We start from the raw sequence: 21,040 nt of genomic DNA, 5'->3' as shown, positions 1-21,040 counted from the left end.
GATGGCTGCAGTTTTCCCAGAGACTGTTACTCCCACACCGCCTTGCAAGCGCAGGAGGAGGACTTCAAGTCAGGTGGTCCAGAAGGATCCGACTTCAGGTGTTTCGAGCCCGGGGTTCCAGGAGGACCCGACTTTGGGGGTTTCCAGTCTGGTGGTCCAGAAGGACCCGACTTCGGAGGTCTCAGGTCTGGTGGTCCGGGAGGACCCGACTTTGGGGGTCTCAAGTCTGGTGGTCCGGGAGGACCCGACTTTGGGGGTCTCAAGTCTGGTGGTCCAGGAGGACTCGACTTTGGCGATCCCAGGCCCGGTTGTCCCAGAGCTGTCCACTCTCCCTGTCGCGGCCCCAGTGGTGGCCGAAGAGGCTGCAGTATCGCCATGCTCTCGTAAACGGAGGAGTAGTAGTAGGAGTCGGAGTCGTCTGAGTCCTCCGTGCTCTATGGTGTTTTTAGCCCCCAATAGCTCCTTGCCCTGGCGGCACCGCCCAAGCTCCTAGCCCTAGCAGCGCCGCCCGAGCTCCTTTCCCTGCCGGCGCCGCCCAAGCTCATGGCCCTGCCGGCCCCGCCCATGTTACCTGTCAAGCCTGAATCTCTTCAGGTCAGGCCTGCTGAGTCTGAGCTTGTTCATGTCAGCCACGCCAGTGTCTTTGGACAAGATGGCCATCCCCACGCCAGTGCCTTCGGACAAGATGAACGCCTCTGCCTCAGGTGTCGGATCCGCCCTGGCCGCCTGCTCAGCCTGCTCCACCCTGGACTCATGCTCCGCCCCCCAGGACGCCTGCCTGGCCTGCTCCACCCTGGACGCCTGCCCTGCCTGCTCCGCCCTGGACGCCTGCTCAGCCTACACCGCCCTGGCCTGCAGGTGGCACGCCAGGTGGCGTCCCTTTTGAAGGGGGGTAGTGTCAGGGTTCTGTCACTTCTGTCTGGTTTATATCTTGGTTTGGTGACAGAGCTCTGACACTCCCAGTTTGTGTATAGTCTGGTTTGTTGTGAGCACATGGCTTGTCATGTATTTCCTTGTGCCATGTGCTCTCCTGTCAATTGTCTAGCCCCTCCCATCTTGTTACCTGATTGATTCATTTGCCCCACCAGCTTTCCTCGTTACCCTCTTTTGTTTGCTTCCCTATTTAGTCTCCCTGTGTTTGCAGTCATGTGCTGGTTCGTTGTCTGTTCCCTCGTGTTTCTTGCCAGATGCCTGTCCCGTTTTCCCCCAGGGGGAGTTTTTGTTTGTAGTTTTGTTTTTTATTACTTAAATATCCTTATTCCTGCATAATAAATAAAAACATAATAAATATCCTTATTCCTGCACTTGAATCCTCGCTTCAATATTTCACCATTCCGTGACAAAGTCTACTAAATTGGAACAACAAATTTTGTACTTAATGTACTTTAGTTATCCAGAAATAGTGCTGAAGTTCAAAAATATACTGAAGTATATTTGATTGTGCTAAAGTAGATTTGTAGTATACTTAGTATAAAATACATTTTGATAAAGGTTATTTTCTTGTAAAGAAACGAATCACATGAAACTTTTTTTTCTTTCAAAAATACTTACAAAAATGCAATTCATATCTGACTTTAGAACCAGCATTTCAGATCATTTTCACAAAATTTTCATGGTCCTCAGAATATTTGTTATATGAATATCTGAACATGAAATATATCAAAACAAAGAACAGAGCCTATGGTTTAAAATAAATGTGGTAACGTTTCATAAAAAAAAAGTTTGAACAAAAAGCCGAGAAAATTGTTTTTGTTTAAAGAGTAGATCGAGTCCATCAACACCCCTAAAGCTTGCACAGTCTTTATTTGGTAATGTTTTTTATTTATATGCTGTGTAATTTTTGATTGCGTTATATTACATGTGGGCATAAGCAATGCTTTTATCGCTTGTTTCTGGTTTTTGAATGGGAGATTCTGTAATCTTTCAGAAGATGCACAATAGCACCCCCTACTGCGTAACAGTGAAAACATGGATTGAAGTAAATTTCTGTCAATGGCAGTGAAAGAGTTAAAGGTGCCCTAGAATGTGAAATTGAATTTATCTTGGCATAGTTAAATAACAAGAGTTCAGTACATGGACATGACATTCAGTGAGTCTCAAACACCATAGTTTTCTCTTTCTTATTTAAATCTCGTTTTTGAAAAACACTTGAAAAACAGGCGAATCTCCACATAACACCGACTGTGACGCAACAGTCGGGATCATTAATATGTACGCCTCCAAAAATTTGCATATGCCAGCCCATGCTCAGTGCCAGGCGGAACTGCACAGCCGAATCATCAGAAGTTCTGCAGGTGAAGAAACAAGCAGGAGGAGGATCATAGGGAAAATGGCAGATCTATCTATAATCTATCTATCTATCTATCTAAAATCGGATACCGCTACAGTTTAATTCGAAGTTGTTAGTTGCTCTGCCCATTTCACCACGGACTGTTTTTCTAACCTGGAACAAACCTGGACTCTCGGCGTCTCAAACGGACGAAGGGGGCAATTTCAACTAACGTTATATTCCCACAAGCGGTAAGTAGTGATTTTATTAACGATAATTTACACTGTGTTATCTAGATCCAGCGCGATATATTGTTTTTTCCTCGAGAGACATCGTGGCTTGCAAACGAGCGAACGAAGCATGGCAGTTGCTCAGTGTTTGGATGTACAAATGAACACAAAAATATTTTTTTAGCTCCTTCATCCGAGCCTCTGGAGAACCAGTGGGTTATGTAAATTTCTGATGTGTAATTGTTCAAGTTCAGACAGATCATCTTTCTCTCAAAGTCGTTCAACACTGTTTATGCATCAGTAAATCGCGTTGCAGTGATAAGATCTTCATTCACGCGATCAACAGGCTGTCATCTGCTCAATAGTCATCACTGCAACCTTTTATGTGATGGGAATAGATCTAAAAACTTCTCATGATTCGTTAATCCCGATAGCTGTAATAGTAAAAACGTATAAAAGCTGTAATAGTAAAAGTTTTTCAGATTGCTCTACATGTAATGCCAGATATTTCATATGCAAGCATGTCAGCCAATCACAGCAGTGGGCGTTTACATTGAAGTCTCACAGCAGACACACCCCTTCAAACAGAGTGTTCAGATCAGAGGATGAAATCAGGCTAGGAAATATGCCTTTTATTTCTAAATTATAACAAAGTTTGATCTAAAAAACATACTAACATTATAAGGGCACCCCAGGAAACATTATAAAATAATAAAATAATCCATTCTACGGCACCTTTAAGTAGATTTGAAATTACTATGTACACTACCAGTGTACACAAATGAACATACTCAGAATTAGGAACATCTCTGTTTTTCTTTATAAATCAATATTTTCAAACAAGTCTATTGCATTGAATGCCAAAACATTCAAGTTTATAAGACAGTGTGTAAAACTATGTGAAAAAAGTATTTATTTGGCAACTAAAAACAATTAAAAAGAGTAAACACAGCTACAAGCCAAGTTTACTTAGAATACTTAATTATACTTTTAAGTATATCTTGATCAAAATATTACATAACATAACATAACTCCATCCAGGACAGCCACGAACCTTGGAGTTTTGATTGACGAACAGTTAAACTTCACAGACCACATTGCTAGAACTGCCCGGCCCTGCAGATTTGCCTGATCTTTCTAATGTTGTATTAGAAAGATCAGGGCCTTCCTATCAGTGCATGCTACACAACTCCTTGTCCAATGCTACACAACTCCTTGTCCAATGCTACACAACTCCTTGTCCAAGCTCTTTTCCTATCCAGACTGGACTATTGTAATTCTCTCTTGGCAGGCCTTCTAGCTTGCACTGTCAAACCTCTGCAACTGATCCAGGATGCTGCGGCAAGAGTGGTCTTTATCGAGCTGAAGAGAGCACACGTCACTTCTCTCCTCATAAACTTGCACTGGTTGCCAATTGCCACTCCCATTAAATTCAAGGCACTGATGTTTGCCTACAGAACAACCACTGGCTCTGCACCCCTACACCTAAACTCAAAGACGTATGTGCTAAATGATATGTAAATGTAAAACTGAGTACAAGTATAGGCCAAATATACTTAGACTTTTCTGTCTGTATAAGTCAAGTATAGTTAAAGGGATAGTTCAACCAAAAATGAAAATTCTGTCATCATTTACTCACCCTCGTGTTGTTCCTTTCTTGCTTCTGCTGAACACTTAAAATCTTAAAATCATATAACTTGACCTTAAGGCAAGGTTACTTTAGTAAAATGTGGAATGCCCTGTGGTACAAGCCCCCCCAAAATTGTAAGAATAATTCATTGTTGATAGTTGTAAATAAACATTACCTTTGAAATATATTTACAAATATTTTTTTGAAAACAATAATTAAAATGTGTACTGTCATATATTCAAGGTGTAAGGAAAATGTTATTTTGCTTGATGCATTCAATTCAAACTTTTCTTGAAAATGGTATGAAAGCCCAACATGAACTCAACACGTTCTGGTTGTCTAAGTCAAAGCAGCACATTATTTAAAATGACCGTAGGACCTTAGCCTGGCTAACGTCAGACCTCTTCTCATTGAGACGTGGTCTGGGAACCACATGTTCATTTTCTCGTATTTGAGGCATGGTTTACGAATGCCCAGAGCCTTTATTGGGCGCTACGAATGTCTATCAAATGCGCCTGTACGTAGCTCATAGCCAATCGTTTCAATTATACCAGATGACGAATGTAGAGCGACAGAAATTCGACGAGGAAGAAGACAAAATAAACTTGCGTTCTAAACTACTTAGAACACTATCTAAGGCTGCATCGAAAGGTAACTTCACGTCTGATGCCATGTTGTATCCATAGATATAAACAAACTGCTTCGGTGTGTCGCATAGACGTCGTCATCGTCTTGCTGCTCCCTCCCCGTTCTGTGATTGGTTCCCTTTTTGAGGGGAAAATCTGGTCCATGGTGTCCAGGCTGCCTAGCAGCGTGAATACAATTGCGCTGTGCGCAAGGCAGCATGGGGAAACCCAGGCTAGTAGGACCTATAAGCAATGGCAAAAATGTCTACGAAAACCATCATTTGTTTGCAGATGCCACTTGGCATATGATGTTTCTAATGCAATGACATTTAAACATTTTGGGCCCTATCATACACCGGCACAATGCGGCGCCAAGCGCGACGCAAGTGTGTTTTGCTAGTTTCAGCCCAAAGCAGTTATCATTTTCACGTTCTGCGCCACGTTGTTTAAATGGCAAATGCATTTGCGCCCACTTGTGCGTCCATGGGCGTGCTGGTCTGAAAACGAGGTGTGTTCAGACGCATTGTTGGCACGTTGCTATTTTGAGGCAACTTAAATAGACTGCGCCACTGACTTTAGACCAGGTTTCAGTTGGTTTTCAGTCACAATATTTTTTATGTAATTAAAGAGCGCATTAGTAATGTGCGCCTATAGTCGGTCCACAACGCGCATAATGTACACTCTGCTTATTACACACACAGGGACGCACAGCAGCTCACAATCATGCCAAATATTACAAATAAAAGTATTAAAATGTAAAAGATTAATATTGTGTACATAAAGATATGGTGGAATCCGGCTTGTCCCGTAGATGGTCTGCTCGCGCGCATTAATCTCGTGCACGAGCAGATCCATTTGCGATCTGGAGATGCATTCAGTCTTTCCGCTTGCAAATTCCATCATGTAAATAACAATCCACCAAGGCGTGAGCGCAACAGGCTTTTAAAGGGAATGAGGGATGAGACTCTGGTTGGTTTATTTCACGTTACGCCCAAAACACACCCATTATTCATTAAGAAAATAGGGAAACCCCTTTTAGACCATGCGCCACGCACACCGACCATTTTTCCCGTCGTTAAACTAGCAAAAGTGGATTCGGACATGCCCTAAGTGCACTTGCGCCCTGCACTTTAGACCATGTGCTTAGATCGTTAAAATAGGGCCCTTTAAGTGTGACTTAAGTGTCCTAGTAGTGTGTGGCATCAATTAAGATTCCTGTTCGCTATCCTAAAAAATGTCACGTAATAACCTCATAATCAGGTCCTTCAGATTTCCAAAACACAGGGTGAATGTGATATATTGCATCTCTTTAAAATCTATTTAGATGGTAAAAAAGCATGCATTAAACCATAGTGCTATTACAAACGATGTGCTCATCTTACACTACATTTGTAATCAAATAAGCCAAGCAGACTGTCAGTGACTGAATTCGATATAGGCACTATTAGCGAATATTAATGATCGCATGAGCTGGTAAGATTAGCTCAGTGTGACGCTGTCATCTCCATAACTCATCTAATTGATCAACCTGCATGTTCGCTTCATCCCACTCCACATTATCATTTCTGCTGTGCTGGCATCAGCTTTATAATGAGTTCAGCTGGGTCAATGTTGCCCAGCCCTGATCTCAATCAAAACCTCCATCCAAATTCACAATAACAACTTGCATAAATGGTCTTGAACTGTAATCGAGTAGAAAGATTTTCTTTATGGATCGACTAAATGGAAAATGGACTGTTGATCAGGAATGTGTGCATGGGCTTGTTTGTGTTTGCTGTTGTCATTGAGGCATCTAGACGATGTGGGTCTGTGGCTCTTGTTCAAATAGTCTGTTCCAAGATTTGGCTCTCAGTGTAATCAAGGTTAGAATGGGAAGCCATTAGAAATTAAATCTTGATAGTAACAGTCTTATCATCAGGATGTGGGGGAAAAGGTGTCCATTTTGTCTCACCATCATTTATAAAGATGGTATCAAGTGTGTTGCATACAGCATAGCCTACTGGAAATGATTCTTATTCGTTTAAGTTACCAATTTGCGTTTTTTCATCTAAAGTAACCAACCAGATTAAACTAATGTCCAGTTCCAAGGTCAAAAGCACAATTATAGAAGTGCAGGATTATGTTGTGATTGACTTGTGCTAGCAGTACAGATTTGCAACAAACGTGAATGACACTTCAAAGCATGTGGCTTGTTGAAAGATTTGCTTTGCAATTACTTTCTTTTATGATCAGACTTAAGATTTTCACTTGGCAGATCATAAAACATGTGAAAAAACAACAACAACAACAACAAAAAACTCATCTTAAAGCATAACTATGTAGCTTTGCCGATTTCTTCGCTGTTTTCTTGCTTTTTGCTCGCGGGTTTCTCTATAGAGCTCCCCCTATAGCTTCGGAATAGATATTTAACAACACTGTTGTCAAAACTCGTTGGCGACTCTCCCCCCTCCCATCTTCTCCCGCTCGTCATGTGCATTTGTTTTCAAAGAACGTACGGAGCCATGTCCACTGAGGTATGTATGATACACAGAAGGCTAGCATATAAATGTTTAGATAGTGTATGTGTGCAGTGCCGTAAAGCAATTCGTTACATCGCGAGACCTGATATCACGCGATACTTCCTGACGCTGAGGCCGTCGGCCCGCCGGCCCAAAGTTGCAAGTGTGGTTTTCCGGCTCACAGGCACTTGGGCGGTGCGAGACGACCACCATTCAACCCGAAAAAAGTCATATAACTATTCCAATGACTCCGAAGCTGTTCGGTTAAGGTAAAAAATTTACTTAGTTCACCTTTAAGTGTAGCTATATCAACACTAGTTTTAGCAACACGGCCAAGCACCAATCGAAATTTCTTAAGAAATTTTACAAATCTAATCGTATAAATCAAAATCTAAATAAATCTAAGCAAATAAATGGATAAAAATAAACCTAAAATCTGTTTAAAATTGCCATCACCATACACTCATTCATGAGAACAATAAATATTTAGTTACAATCTGTGACAGTAGCAAAGTATTTTTACTTCATCACTGTACTTCAGTACATGTTTCAAGTATCTGCACTTTATCAGAGTATTTTTATTTTGGGAAACTTTTACTTCGCTATATTTCAAAGCATACTATTGTACTTTTTACTCCATAACATTTCATAAAAGCTTATCTTTTCTTGTTATTTCAAACTGAAGAACTCGACATCCTCTCTTAGGCACGATATTGATGTAGAATTTGTTAACAAGCTGATTCTATTCAATAAACCAGCTAAATAGTTTTGCAAATCACAATGAATGATTAATTTGTGAACTGGACTTGTAGCTGTTCTCGAGTCAACAACTCATCAAGTCAGCTGTTTCAATGATCTGGTCTGAGTGAATAATCTCTAGTTAACAATTCACTAAAATGTTCATGTCTGACTAAACATTTTTGCTAGGAGATCCTCGAAGCCTGCATTCAAGTCTACAAACAAGTGAAAATAACTAAATATAATCAGTTTTTTTCAGTGCGGCAATGCATCGCTGTTTGCTAACAGTAAAAAGCGCAGGAGAAGAAGAAGAGACAATCGATCGATATGTTAACATCTCTCAATCAGTGTTTCAACTACGGAAAAAGACATCAATAAAACAGTTTGAGAATAATATCTCACTCAGCATTACATTTACCTCAGGCATTTAGTGTCGACAGCAGGTTGTAGTTCACTAGAGAAATTAACTCTACAGAGAAGCATTTCGTATACGCACTATATTAGCATATTCATTATATTTACTTAACCTGTTAGTAATGTCTTGATTATTTAACGTAGGTTTAAATAAATGTGTCATGAAAACAAGTCATGTCAGCCAGTGTAAATGATTATATTTCAAAATCTTTGAAATAATTAGATTTAGAAGTTAATGCAAAACCTGCCTTATGTGCAATTTACAGAACATTTTTATTTTATTTTTTCATTTTAAATAAATAGCAACTGAATTTCATAATTTGGCCTCTGTTGTTAATTGTAACCTTTAGTATTATAGTAATGTGTAATTGAGGGATCCACATAGTTTACAGCATTAGCTAATATTTTTTTTATCCTTTAGAACATTTTAATTATAATATAATTTATAAAAAAAAAGAAAAAGAGGCAATTTTGTGTTTAGTTTTCTCCCCCCTGCTGTACCTAACCCGTACCGAACCGTGACTTCAATACAGAGGTCCGTACCAAATCGCCATGTTTGTGCAAGTATAACTGAAAAGAATTACTTGTACTTTTACAGGGATAATATGTTATTAGGATATCTGAACTCAAGTGCTTGATTTGAGTACATAGTCTACAACTGGTTATAATTAAATTCCATATAACTAAAGTTGTGTTAAGTGGAATGTATCGACATCTCAAGATATTGAAAATGTGTGCAATGGCCATAATAAAAATATAAATGTTTTCCTTTAAAAAAAAGAAAAGGAAAACTACTTTCATTAATCAGCGCTTCGTCGCTTGCACCTGATTAATGTGTCTTTCTAATTGAGTGAACTTTTGTTCTTGTTTTCAGACGTGTTATCACACAACTCCACCACAACTCCATCAATCTTTAATCTCTCAGTGCAGCAGCAGCAACACAATCTTTAGACAGAATTTGCTGTGAAAAAACAAGATAAGCATTCAGAGAGGAGAAGGCAGAACTTCCTGTCCAAAACTGAAACAAAAAGGCACGACGGACAGAGAAACAACGATAAAGCAAAGTTTGTGTTTTGTGACATTTTCCGGCCCCATTAGCCAGTCTGTGTAAAACAGACTGCTTTTTCCAAGATAAGAGCCTCAGCGCTTCAAACCAACATACCCGCAGTTAAACCACAGGAGAGTGATGTCACCACACACAGACACACACAGGCTCTGCGTAAAGGAAGGATGTGGTCCCTGAGCATTGAGCAGTAAATGTGACCGTCTGAAAGAATGGGGTCTAGGGATGGTCAAGACAGTTGACCTGCCGTCCAGTGGCTGACTAAGTCGAGGTCGATCAACTGAGATTTGTTCTGTTTTTGTGTCCATGCTTTAATTAGTATGCTGACAATTTGCTGGGCTTTAGTCTATGCTTCTAATTCCAGCCCTCCAAAAAATCTACAATGGACTGTGCTAGCAATCCCCTTAATAATAGGTGATTATGTGATCATGAAACAGTATGGTTCACTCTCTTCGGTTTGTGCTTCATTTCTCTAACCTTTCTCTAATCACCAAAATTTTGGAGTTGGTAAGATTTTTTTTAAGTCTTTTATGCTCACCAAGGCTGCAGTTATCTGAACAAAAATACAGCAGAAACAGTAATATTGTGAAATATTACACTTTAGAGTACTTTCTATTTTAATATATTTTAAAATGTAATTTATTCCTGTGATGGTAAAGCTGAATTTTGTGTCACATACTTCAGAAATCATTCTAATGTGCAGGTTTTCTGCACAAGAAACCATTCTTATTATTATTAACACTGAAAGCAGTTGTGCGCCTTTATATTTTTGTGGAAAAGGTGATATGTTTTTTTCTGGATTCTTTGATGGATAGAAAGTTAAGAAGAACAGCGTTTGTAACAGAATCTTTTGTAACATTATACATTTCTTTACTGTCACTTTTGATCAATCTACTGCATTATAAGTATTATTTTCCTACAACAAAAAGAGCAGTAACTGAGAAACAGTAACTCTCTAACAAATGCATCTTTTAGGATCAGGTGAACCAAAAACCGTAATTACACAGGGCTTTGTTAAGCCGATTAGTTTTTCAGGTAACCAACTGACAAGTCAATTTTGAAATATAGTTTTCCCATCTCTGATGAGGAGTGATGTGCAAATAGTTTAGAATCAATAGACGTTTTAATTCCAAAACAGAGTTCAGTCTTCTAACGAGTTAAATTAAATGGTCAAGTTCACCATATTTAATTATGCACAGAGATTAGTTTATTACTTTGAGGCAACGTTATAGGGTTGACAGTGCAGTTCAAATGCACCGACTGCAATAATCTACAAACCCATTACACATAAACACAGACAACGGAGCATCTGGTGAGAGAGAAAGAGAGTAAGAGAGAGAGAACGAGTGAAACAGTAGGTGAAAATGAGGGTTGCAGAAGTGCAGCTCACAGAAACAGCTCTCTTACCAAAGAGATTCACACAATCTGCCACAGAGAAAAAAGGAGACACACACAGACACAGAGAAAGTGCTGCACTCCCCACACGCAAGTAAAACACTCTCTCATAGACCAAAACCCCATTTATGCAGCGTTACCACAACCACAACTGTGGGATGAGGGAGGAAGATGAATAGCCTTCCAAAATAGGCTCAAAACAAAAACATCTTAAAGGGACAGTTTACCTAAAAATGAACTTTCAGTCATTGTTTACTCGCTCTCATGTCATTGCAACCTGAAGAATGCCTAAGAAGAAATTCTGAAAAATGTGCTGGTCTCCACGCAATTACAATGGATGGGAACTGAAGCTGTCAAGCTTCAGAACTGACATAAATGTATTATACAAGTGGTTTTTAGGACTATTATTCCAAGTAAACTAAAGTCATATGACAGCTTTATGTAAGGAACACACTGAAAATCTTCCCCACTGATCTGTTAACAGTCAGAAAATTTAATTTGTGAACCGTGTATTTACGATTCATGAATGAATCATTCAGACAGTTTTGTGAACTGGATCAAATGATACACTAAAAAGAACTCAAACAAACATTTTGTTCAGAAATTGGGCATCTCGACTTTTCTAAAATACTGACTTGTATTTTGGTCTGTTACTCACAGAAAGCTATTGTATGACTACAAAAGTCAAGGAACACTTTTATGGTAATTTTGTCCTTTTTTAAGCTTGAAGGCCTCAGTACACATTTATTATAATTAAAGGAAAAAGAGTGACCAGAACTCCTTCTGTCAATGTCTCTTTTTGTGTTTCATGGTAAATGCAAACAACCACATAATTGTGTATAGTTAAAGAAGCAAAATAACCTGGCTTATCAACTTTTAAGAGTTTTTTTGTTGTTGTTGAAAATAAGTGTCCAATCAAACTCGATGTTATTTTGGCACAAATTCATCTGTTAGCTAGCCAAATTAGACGCCAACATGGACAGGTTGCACGGCATCCTGTAAACCATGAACGGAACTACAGTACGTGAGGTTAAAGAAAAGCATTTTGGCACCACAAATATTCAGGTTTTGGATTTAACTGTTGGGTCACAACATGATGTCCAATGAAAGTACTGAAGTGAAACCAGTTGATAACCACTGACTTAAGATAGAAGGCGCATTGTGGTCCAATTCAAGACAAAAAAGTACAAAAAGAGTAGTAGGTGGATAAAGAAAAGAGTCTTACCAGTCCAGAGGCAAAAAACACAGCGAGCAGAGCCAGACACGCTCCCATGACGATGAGCAACAGGAACACGATGAGCGGATGCTGCTGGCTCATACGGTAGTAGGACTCGTACACCCAGTCTGGAGACTTCAGCCCCCCGGATGACACCATGTCCTCCGGACCGTCCAGCAGGTAAACTGTCTGTTGGAACATGTGGTCCGGCTGGACCCCGGCACTCACCCCCGAGACTTCGTCTTCGTCCTCTTCCTCCTGCTGCTGCCGTTCTGGCTCGTCCTCTTCTGTAAGAGTGCTCAGCGGCGGCGGGTGGGACAGATGTGTCCTGCGCCAGGGCAGGAGTGAGAGCGCTGCCGCACGCAGCATTCTCCAGCCAACATGATGAACTGAGCAGCGGAGAGCGACTGAGGCACGCACGAGAGAGCGTGTGAGAGGAGGAGGAGAGAGAGAGAAAGATACGGAGAGAGAGAGAGAGCGCACGGTAGAACACCAGTGTTTGTTTGACAGCGAGGCAGAGCGCAAGCTCTCAGAAGTGACTTCTTGGAGTGTGTGTTGGAGAGAGGAAAAGAAAGTCTTCAAAAGAATGTGAAGGGAAGCGAAGAGGAAAAGGGAGGAGAGAGGAAAGGGAGTGGTGTGCTTGACAGAGATCCAGCAAGCGCAGTAATGTCTCCAATGTAGCGTGTGGCAGGTTCAGTGATATGGTTTAATGGTGTTGACTGATTAGACACCCAGAGGAAAATGTGTTTTCTGATTTTATGTTATTTTTTAAGTGGTTAGCATAGCTCAGATACTTGGTCTTGGAAAAATATTAAGAAAATGTTTTACTTCATACTGATATGTCTGATTTTTCGTCTGATTTCATACTTTTGAGAATCTTGGCAAATCCGAGCACAGTTCGAAACACTGAAAGATCAATGTGGTCTTTTTCCCATAAGTAAAATCTTAGAAGCAGCAGCCTTAAGCCACAGTCTTCATTTGCACTCTATGTAATCTCATTGCAGTCTAGGAGAAACAATGGAGGTATTAAAGAGATCTCTATTTAATTTCCTATGGGGAGAGACTTACAATAAGAACAATAAAAACATTAATGAATGAAAAACCAAAGACAACAGACTGCTTGAGAAGAAAGAAGAGGAAATAGGAAACGCAATAAAATGTTTCCTTAAAGCTACTGTCACCAAGAAGGACAGGATCCAAGATCCTTGTTGGTTCTGGAATAACATTCCTATCAAGGTTTAGCAATTCCTTCTGACTTTAGGAGTAGCTAATGGCTAGGGATAAGGGATAGGGTTAGGACTTGACATGAATTTTGTTCTGGGACCAACAAAAGATCCAGGAACACATCGTAGTGGTTTAAAATCACTGTCACCAGCTGTTTCTCTTTTACCTGCAAGTCTTTTAGAAGACACTCTTTTAGTACTAAGTAATCGTGCTGTATTCCAGAAGGTCTTTTGAAGCTGCAGGAGGTGACTGTGATTACACTCTTGAGAGGCAATTAGACAATAAATTGTCTGCTTCAGTTGAGTCAGCCGGCACACCGGTCAAGAGCTCTGTGAAAAGAGAACCACCCAGTTCTTAATGCCTTTTTTTAAGTCGATGCCACACTTGCTAAAGAAAGAGCGTTCAAATAACATGAACATGAATTAAACGTCACCTCTTCACTAAAACAAGCAAGTCATTATAGCTGCCCACCAACACTGTTACAAGAGACACTTGAGGTGAGAGTGCACTTGTGGGCAAAATCATGGCGATCAATGATTAAGCATTCAACGAGAGAAAGCTGAAGAGAATAATTCAGAATTAAATGAATACAGGACTATATTCCATGCGCTCATTTCCCGCCCCGTCCCGGGCATTAAAAATAAATGATGCGCACCAGAAACCGTGGAAGGAAGCACTTTTTAGTACCAACATTTTTGGGGACAGGGACATGTTTACTTACTGGAGTAGGATTTTTTCCTCAATCTCTGGTAAGATAGCAATCATTATGATTATTGTGTTCATCAGTTATTAGGGGTGCAACGGATCGCAGTTGATCATTGATCCGTATGGACCAGGCCCCACAGTTCGGCACGCATGTGATTAGTGGATTAACTGCTAAGCTTAACCATCACAGAGTGAAAAGTTTATCATTTGGACGTGTTTTGTCTTGCCAATGTACACATTCAAACGATTTTAAACACGGAAGAAAAATCGCGACTTGCACGGTGTTATCTGTGTGTACAGCCTCACACACCCGAAGCGCGCGCACGCAGAGAGAGAGACATTCGGTCATTCGGTCTTAAAGTGACAGCAGCCTAATATCCCTGCTGTTGTCTAAGTCATTAATGTTTCATCATTATCTACCATGTTCGAGAGAAAAGATAGTGAGGAGAGCAGCCAGGAGGAAAGTGATGACGACAGCTTGTAGGATAAGTGTGCCGCGTAAAGTGTGAGTAGCAAGCAGAATTCCCAGGTGCTTCCTTGAGAACCACGCCAAAAAAGCTATGTGCACCCGTGGGTATAAGGGTAACAGAGAACTCAAGATTTGTTCTTGTGGGCCTGAAGTGCTAAACTGCAGAAATGTCAATGTGCCGTCAACAATACAGAAGTTAGATGTTAGAACCCACCAAACCTACAGGAATAAAACAAGTGCAAATTAGATTTTGAGCATATCAGGTAATAATAATAAAAAAGTAACTATTTTAATTCATGTCATCCATATTGCAATGTAAATCATCCACATTAGAGTGATGTGCTGTAGCGGCTAAAGATAATTGAGAATAACCAGTAAACTAATGCAAAATTTGAGCCATGTTCCTTGCTTCAGGAGGATTTTCTGGATACACTCTGTTTTTCTTTGGTGTGTTTTTGAAAGAAGCAAATATTGTGAAATATTATTACAATTAAAAAATAACTGCTTTCTATTTGAATATATTTTAAAATATAATGTATTCCTGTGATGGCAAAGCAAAATTTTCAGCATTTTCACCATCTTCAATGTGAAATATTTGAATATACATGAAATATTTATTATTATTATCAATGTTGAAAACAGTTGTTCTGCTTAACATTTTTATGGAGACATTTTTTTAAGATTCTTCAATGAATATAAAGTTCAAATGCATTTATATGATTTATTTATTATTTATTTGATTTTTTTTTACCTTTTATATACTTCTGTAACATCATAAATGTCTTTACTGTCACTTTTGGTATATCTTTGCTGAATAAAAGTATTAATTTCTTCAAAAAAATAAATAAAACGAATAAATAAAAAACCTCACCGACCCCAAACCTTTGAATGGTGTCTTCTTACATCCTCATCCTTGCGCCAGTAAAACAATGAACAGTCTTCTTTGCTTTCATTGTTCTCCAAAACATCTGCTTGTTGTTGTCAGCCAAATTGCCATGCACTAAGGACCTGAAGCACTGAGATGGAATGGATGTTACAATCAGTGGTTGATAAGTTACACTTTTTTAAAAAGCCTGCTTCAGCACCTTGGAACCCATATGGAGTCCAAATCTGAGGCTTTTTGTTCATATGAAACACATGCCAAGCACTGCACAGTTCAAAATGAGCACAAGAGACCATCCATCGTTAGACAGCCCCCATTAAAGCGGTCCTGGCCTAATGACTGGATGAGACTCTGGCACTCTGGTGAATTTTGACTCCACTGAGTCTGTCCAGTGAAATGGGCTGATGATCTCATTAGATGTGCACATCTGAAGAGCTCCACAGCCACATAAATGCAAGTATATATACACTCACTGAATTTAATGAACATAGCCAACCAGTGCAGCCTGAAGCATGACCTTCTTTTGGTGCTGCGAACCTCACCTCATTCAAGTGCTTGATCCATCATCAGTAATCCCTAGGCTCCAGTAATAGAGGTGACATCTCTCCATTGCTGGAAGCTCGTTGTTGCCATGTTGTGTGGCATTATCATCAATAGACTTCGATTGGAGAGCTTATAAGACAAGTTGTTGTCCTTCTGAGCATTGAAAGGTCTGTATCCCGACTATCTTTTGGTAGAACACCTGGGGCCTGTTTCAGAAAGGAGGTTAAGTGAAAACTCTGAGTATGTTAACCCTGAAATGAGGGAAACTCTGGGTTTTCTGTTTCAGAATGGGAGGTATGTTAAACCTGAGAAAGCAGAGTAAGTCAAGCCCGTTTCTGAAAGAGAGGTAACTTATACTCAGAGTCAGTTACCATGGTAACTTACTCTGTGAACCTAACCTGGTCGGGAGCAGGTTTTCTTCGGTAAACCCAGAGTTTCTATCGGTCTCCTCCCCTTTTTTAAAGAGGAAGTGGTGTTTAAACACCTCATTCATTCTTTCAGTACATTTTTATTAATCAAATTAATCTTTTATTAATGAATAAAAGATTGCTATTTTTACTGCTGTTTTTTTTTTATGTTGTTGTTTTTGTTTTTTTAATAAGATGGAGTCTATATAACTCCTTAACTGGCAACTGAAAATACAGTAGTAGATTAGAGTTACATAATGTAGTTCTAAACAAATTCTACAGAATTAAACTGTGGCATTTACTGGAAATCATGGAATAAATGGAATAAAAATGTGAAATAATCAGAATGTGTAGATTGTTTGATGTGTAGACACATACTATTAACATTACCTCTGTAGGCCTCTCTGTGGCAGCAGAAACTCTTTATCCCCATCGAAGATGAGCATTTGGTTGAGTACACTTTATAACACTATTTGTCATAATTTCTGGTGTATTGAGTAGGCTACTTACAACTGCCTGTGGTTCTGTTGGGACAGGAGGCTCCAAAAGACAGATATTACCATCAGAATCTGTTGGGACCAACAAAAAACCCAACCCAAAGTAAAATATATGGAAATATCAAAAGACTAACACATGTAAACCTCTTGGCCCTTGGATCTTCGGGAGTGACTGGCTCTGAAGTCCCTCCAGGAATTCCCTCAGCCAAAAATGCTGCTGCACTGCTAGACACTGGATGCTTTAGTTATTTAATATGTCAAATGTTTGTAAAAAAATTTTTTTTTGAATTATGTTTTTATATTTAATTTTCAGCTGCTGCCATGTTCTTTTAATACCTGCAGGATTGCCCCTACATGAAAATTAAAATTAGGTTGAATAACATATAGTTGGGTAAGTTGCTTGTATTACTAACTACAAATGACATCTTCAGCAGTGTAATTAGATTAATGTAATAATGACTATCTTTAGAAAGTATTGGTCTACTAATTACTAAATCCCATATCAACCTCAACCACTTGAACAATACAAGGAGAGACAAGAAACTGCACTTTTAATGCTTTCAAATAAACAATATACAATTGCATGAATTATTCTTGAATTGACCAAAGTGTGTAGAGGGAGAAGGTTACATTAAAAATATACCTTTTAAAAATGTATGTTAAATATACAGAATTGTTGTATAGTGTAATGCAATTACATCAGATTTTACTTTAAATTACAGAAGAATTAAGAGTAATGGCTAATTAAATCACAGTATTAATGTTCTAATACTGTAAAATTACAGTAATAATGTTCGTACTGGTGAGAAATATGAAGACTTCTTTTTGTCTGGCGCTGTTGCCATGGTGACTCATAATATCTGCGCTCCATTGATAATGGCTTTTTAGAGTTGTGGTGCACGTGCTTAACTCAGAGTCAGTCAACTCAGAGTTGATTGAACTAACTCATTTCAGCTGTTCTGAAACCGAAAACTCAGAGTTTCCCATCTCAGGGTAAGTCAACTCAGAGTTCAAGTTTTAACTCAGAGTTGGTTGAACCTCCTTTCTGAAACAGGCCCCAGAAATGCAAAGATCCCATAAAAACAAAATGTGAATTTTGTGTCTTTTGAATCAATGAACACTATTGTTTGTGGTTGGTAACATTTTTTGGTAAAAAGTCTCTTGTGCTCACCAAGGCTGCATTTATTTGATCAAAAATCCAGTAAAAAGTAATGTTGTGAAATATTATCAAAATTGAAAAGAACTTTAACATAACATGTATTATTATCAATGCTAACAGCTGTTCTGATTATTGATATTTTTGTGGAAACTGTGTTAAATGTTTTTCAGGATTCTTTAATTAATTGAACATCATTAATGTTTTTACTGCCACTTTTGATTAGTTTAATGCATTGATGAATAAAAGTATTTCTTTCTTTAAAAGAAAATCTTACTGACCCCAAACTTTTCAGCAAACAGATCAGCAAATCATAGCTCAAGTGACGCAACTAAAAACTATCAGCTACGTTACAAAAAAACAGCTCCCCAAACTTCCTCTTTTTAACAGGAAATACATTAACACAGGAAAGAAAACTGCACTTGCACTTTTTACACAAAAGTAAAAGAAAAAATCTGGCATCGTTTACTACTTTTGTTCTAAACCTGGCTGACTTTCTTTCTTCAGTGAAACAAAAAAATAGATTTTGTCCATACAAAGACAGACAAGAATTATATCCATACAACTTGTACAAATACATTACAAGTTTTCTGAAGTCCTTCAATGGGGATCACTGATTCATTAACTTGAGAACTACTGTAATTTGAGCCAGTGAGAAGAATGAAGGCAGTCTAATTCATGAACCAATTGTTTAGTATGATGTGTAAACTGGAATAAGTGGTTCATTTAAAAACGGCTCAAAAGGACAATTTATTCACTGATCTGTTTCACAAGTTCAATTCACTGACACCGGTCACAGCTGCTTTTGATTAAACAGCTTCCTGGCGTGGAAGATTATCAGTGAGTAATGACTTATTCCATTTTTTTTCACCTCACTCAATTCTATTTTTCAGAAGACTTGGAATTTAGCGCATAAGTAATATGGACTACTTTTATGGCACTCTTTTTTATCTTTTATTTAAATAAAACATAGTCAACTGTAATTGTAAAGAGCTACACAAATATTCTTCAAAATTTTTCCTTCTGTGTTTCAACATACAAAAATATCAACATACAGGTTTGAACGGACACGAAGGTGAGAATAATGACAGAATGTTACATTTTGAGTGAACTATTTCTTGAAAGCAGCAGCTTAAATCATTCAGGGAGTCACAGCACCATCTCTGGTGGGTTTGAAAGTCTAACTTCTCATGTTCTTTAATACTTCATTCCCTGCTCGAGTCTTCCATCTCAGTAATAATCTGCCTGAAGAGCCTCTTATCTGCAAGGACAGACTGCAGGAATCTCAAGATGCTCAAACCAGAATTTGCCTGTAATCTCACATTCCCCCAAATCATTACTAGTCACCGCACGATGCATCCTCTCGATATGGACAGAAAGCCCACATGAAAGCTAAAAGGTCAATGAAGTCAGACAATCTTTCAGGATCCATACAAATGTCAACTACAGGTCAAGAGGCCAATTCCATAGCTAAAAAGTTCAAGCCATCGTTAAACTGACCATTGCAGAAGCCGAAAAGGGCTGGAAACAACCTGACCATTTGATTGGTGGGTTAAGGACATTTAGGAAAGTAAAAGAGGTAGGTGTCTCCAAAGTTCTCAACAGAGAGCTAAAAATAGAATCTTAAACAGGCCAACAAGACAACATGAGGAGGGAGAATTCAGAATAGAGTTAATGAGGCGGGTAGCTGAAATTTTAACTGCGGAACATTTTGTCGGGATAATTTCTTTTTTTGTTATACACACCTTGGGTAATTTGAACATCTCCCAGTGTTTATTTATTTTCTTCCTGTAACTGTGAAGTGATGCATAACATCTGCTGGGTGGAGAAGACAGAATGGGAGCAGGGAATAAAGAAACGACTCTCAGTGTGTGTGATAATATATTAGCCTTCTAATATAAGTGCATATATGCACATATTGCAAGTCAGTAACATCACGGGTTGTTTCTCATGGGTTTGTACACTAGAAATGCTAATGCCCGTTACAGCTTTACATGCACTGATGCACTAATTTAAAATCTGACCAACCTCAAACTTTTGTACCTTCCTTTAAAATAGGCCTATATGCACGGACGAACACATCTGCTTCAGAATTTAGCTAATAGAAGCAAATTGCATTGCCTGGGTCACTCACTAACCCCTAACACCATTAAGTTTGCTCCAGTTGATGTTTCATCCTGATTTCACATCATGTTTTGATGTAACATGTTTCTTGCAACTGGATAATTTGATGCAATTTTAACATGGGTCAAGCATTTGTGTTTATGTTTAGAAATGAACAACATGTTAGAAGAAAGTGGGAGGAAAACAATGTCATTTTCTATTAAATATGTAATATAACAAGGTTCCAGGCTGTGACTAAAATGGTCACGAATGTGACTATTGTAAAAATGTGCAAAAATCATTTCAAATCTAGCTGCCATTGGCAAGAGTTGACAAAGTTTATGTGGTTTTATCAAACACCGACTCACAAGGTGGAGTAAAGTGCCAGTGTTTCCTGCATGAGACACTACAAGAGCCACAATGTCCGATTCACCCAAAAAAAATCACTCTTATGAGGTGGTTCATTTTAATGAATCAATTGCAAAGATTCACGAACCTGCTTGTTAATTAGAAACTTGAATCAGACTCCAGTGAATCTTTACTGGGTTCTCCATCGACTTCCCCAGTGAATCGAGAGTCAATTTCGGTTATGTTTGATTTGAAATTAAGTGGGAACCGTTACCATGATGTTTAGGCTTGTAAGACTTCAAGCTGTTTACTGACTGGTTGTTTATATGACAGCATGTAGTTATTTACAACAGAGTTTGTTGTAAGAATTATTTTCATTTTTTTAACTAAAGAAGATATTTGACAAAATATCAGCATGTTTAGAAATGAAAATAGTTGCTTTGTCTAAACAACACAAAATTCTTACAAAACAGGGTGATCGTGCTACAGCCCTACAGTAAAGTGCAATATAATATTAGCTATATAATATAATAAACAATACGAAGACCACAAGACCAACCATCTCTTTAATAATAAAATATTATAGCTAGCAGTATGCATATTAAGCTGAAGTTAAAATATGTTCC

At 38.8% G+C, this 21,040-nt stretch overlaps 1 protein-coding gene across 2 annotated transcripts in view; it reads right to left on the bottom strand.

Moving 5' to 3' along the window:
• The window catches only part of adcy2b (adenylate cyclase 2b (brain)), a 73,929-nt gene extending 61,289 nt beyond the window's left edge, over window positions 1-12,640 (bottom strand). The window contains exon 1 of one of the 2 annotated variants that reach the window (XM_079879001.1): window positions 12,089-12,640. In XM_079879001.1, coding sequence (XP_079735127.1) covers window positions 12,089-12,448 — 360 coding nt within the window. In that variant the 5' untranslated portion in view covers window positions 12,449-12,640. The remainder of the gene's footprint in view (window positions 1-12,088) is intronic. The other variant, XM_079879002.1, reaches the window with a different exon arrangement.
• Between the last annotated feature and the right edge of the window lie 8,400 nt (window positions 12,641-21,040).

Source organism: Squalius cephalus (genome assembly GCF_949319135.1).
Source record: "Squalius cephalus genome assembly, chromosome: 8".
NCBI classification, from domain to species: Eukaryota; Metazoa; Chordata; class Actinopteri; order Cypriniformes; family Leuciscidae; genus Squalius; species Squalius cephalus.
Note: the sequence above shows the minus strand (reverse complement) of the source record. Positions and strands in the feature narration are given on the sequence as shown.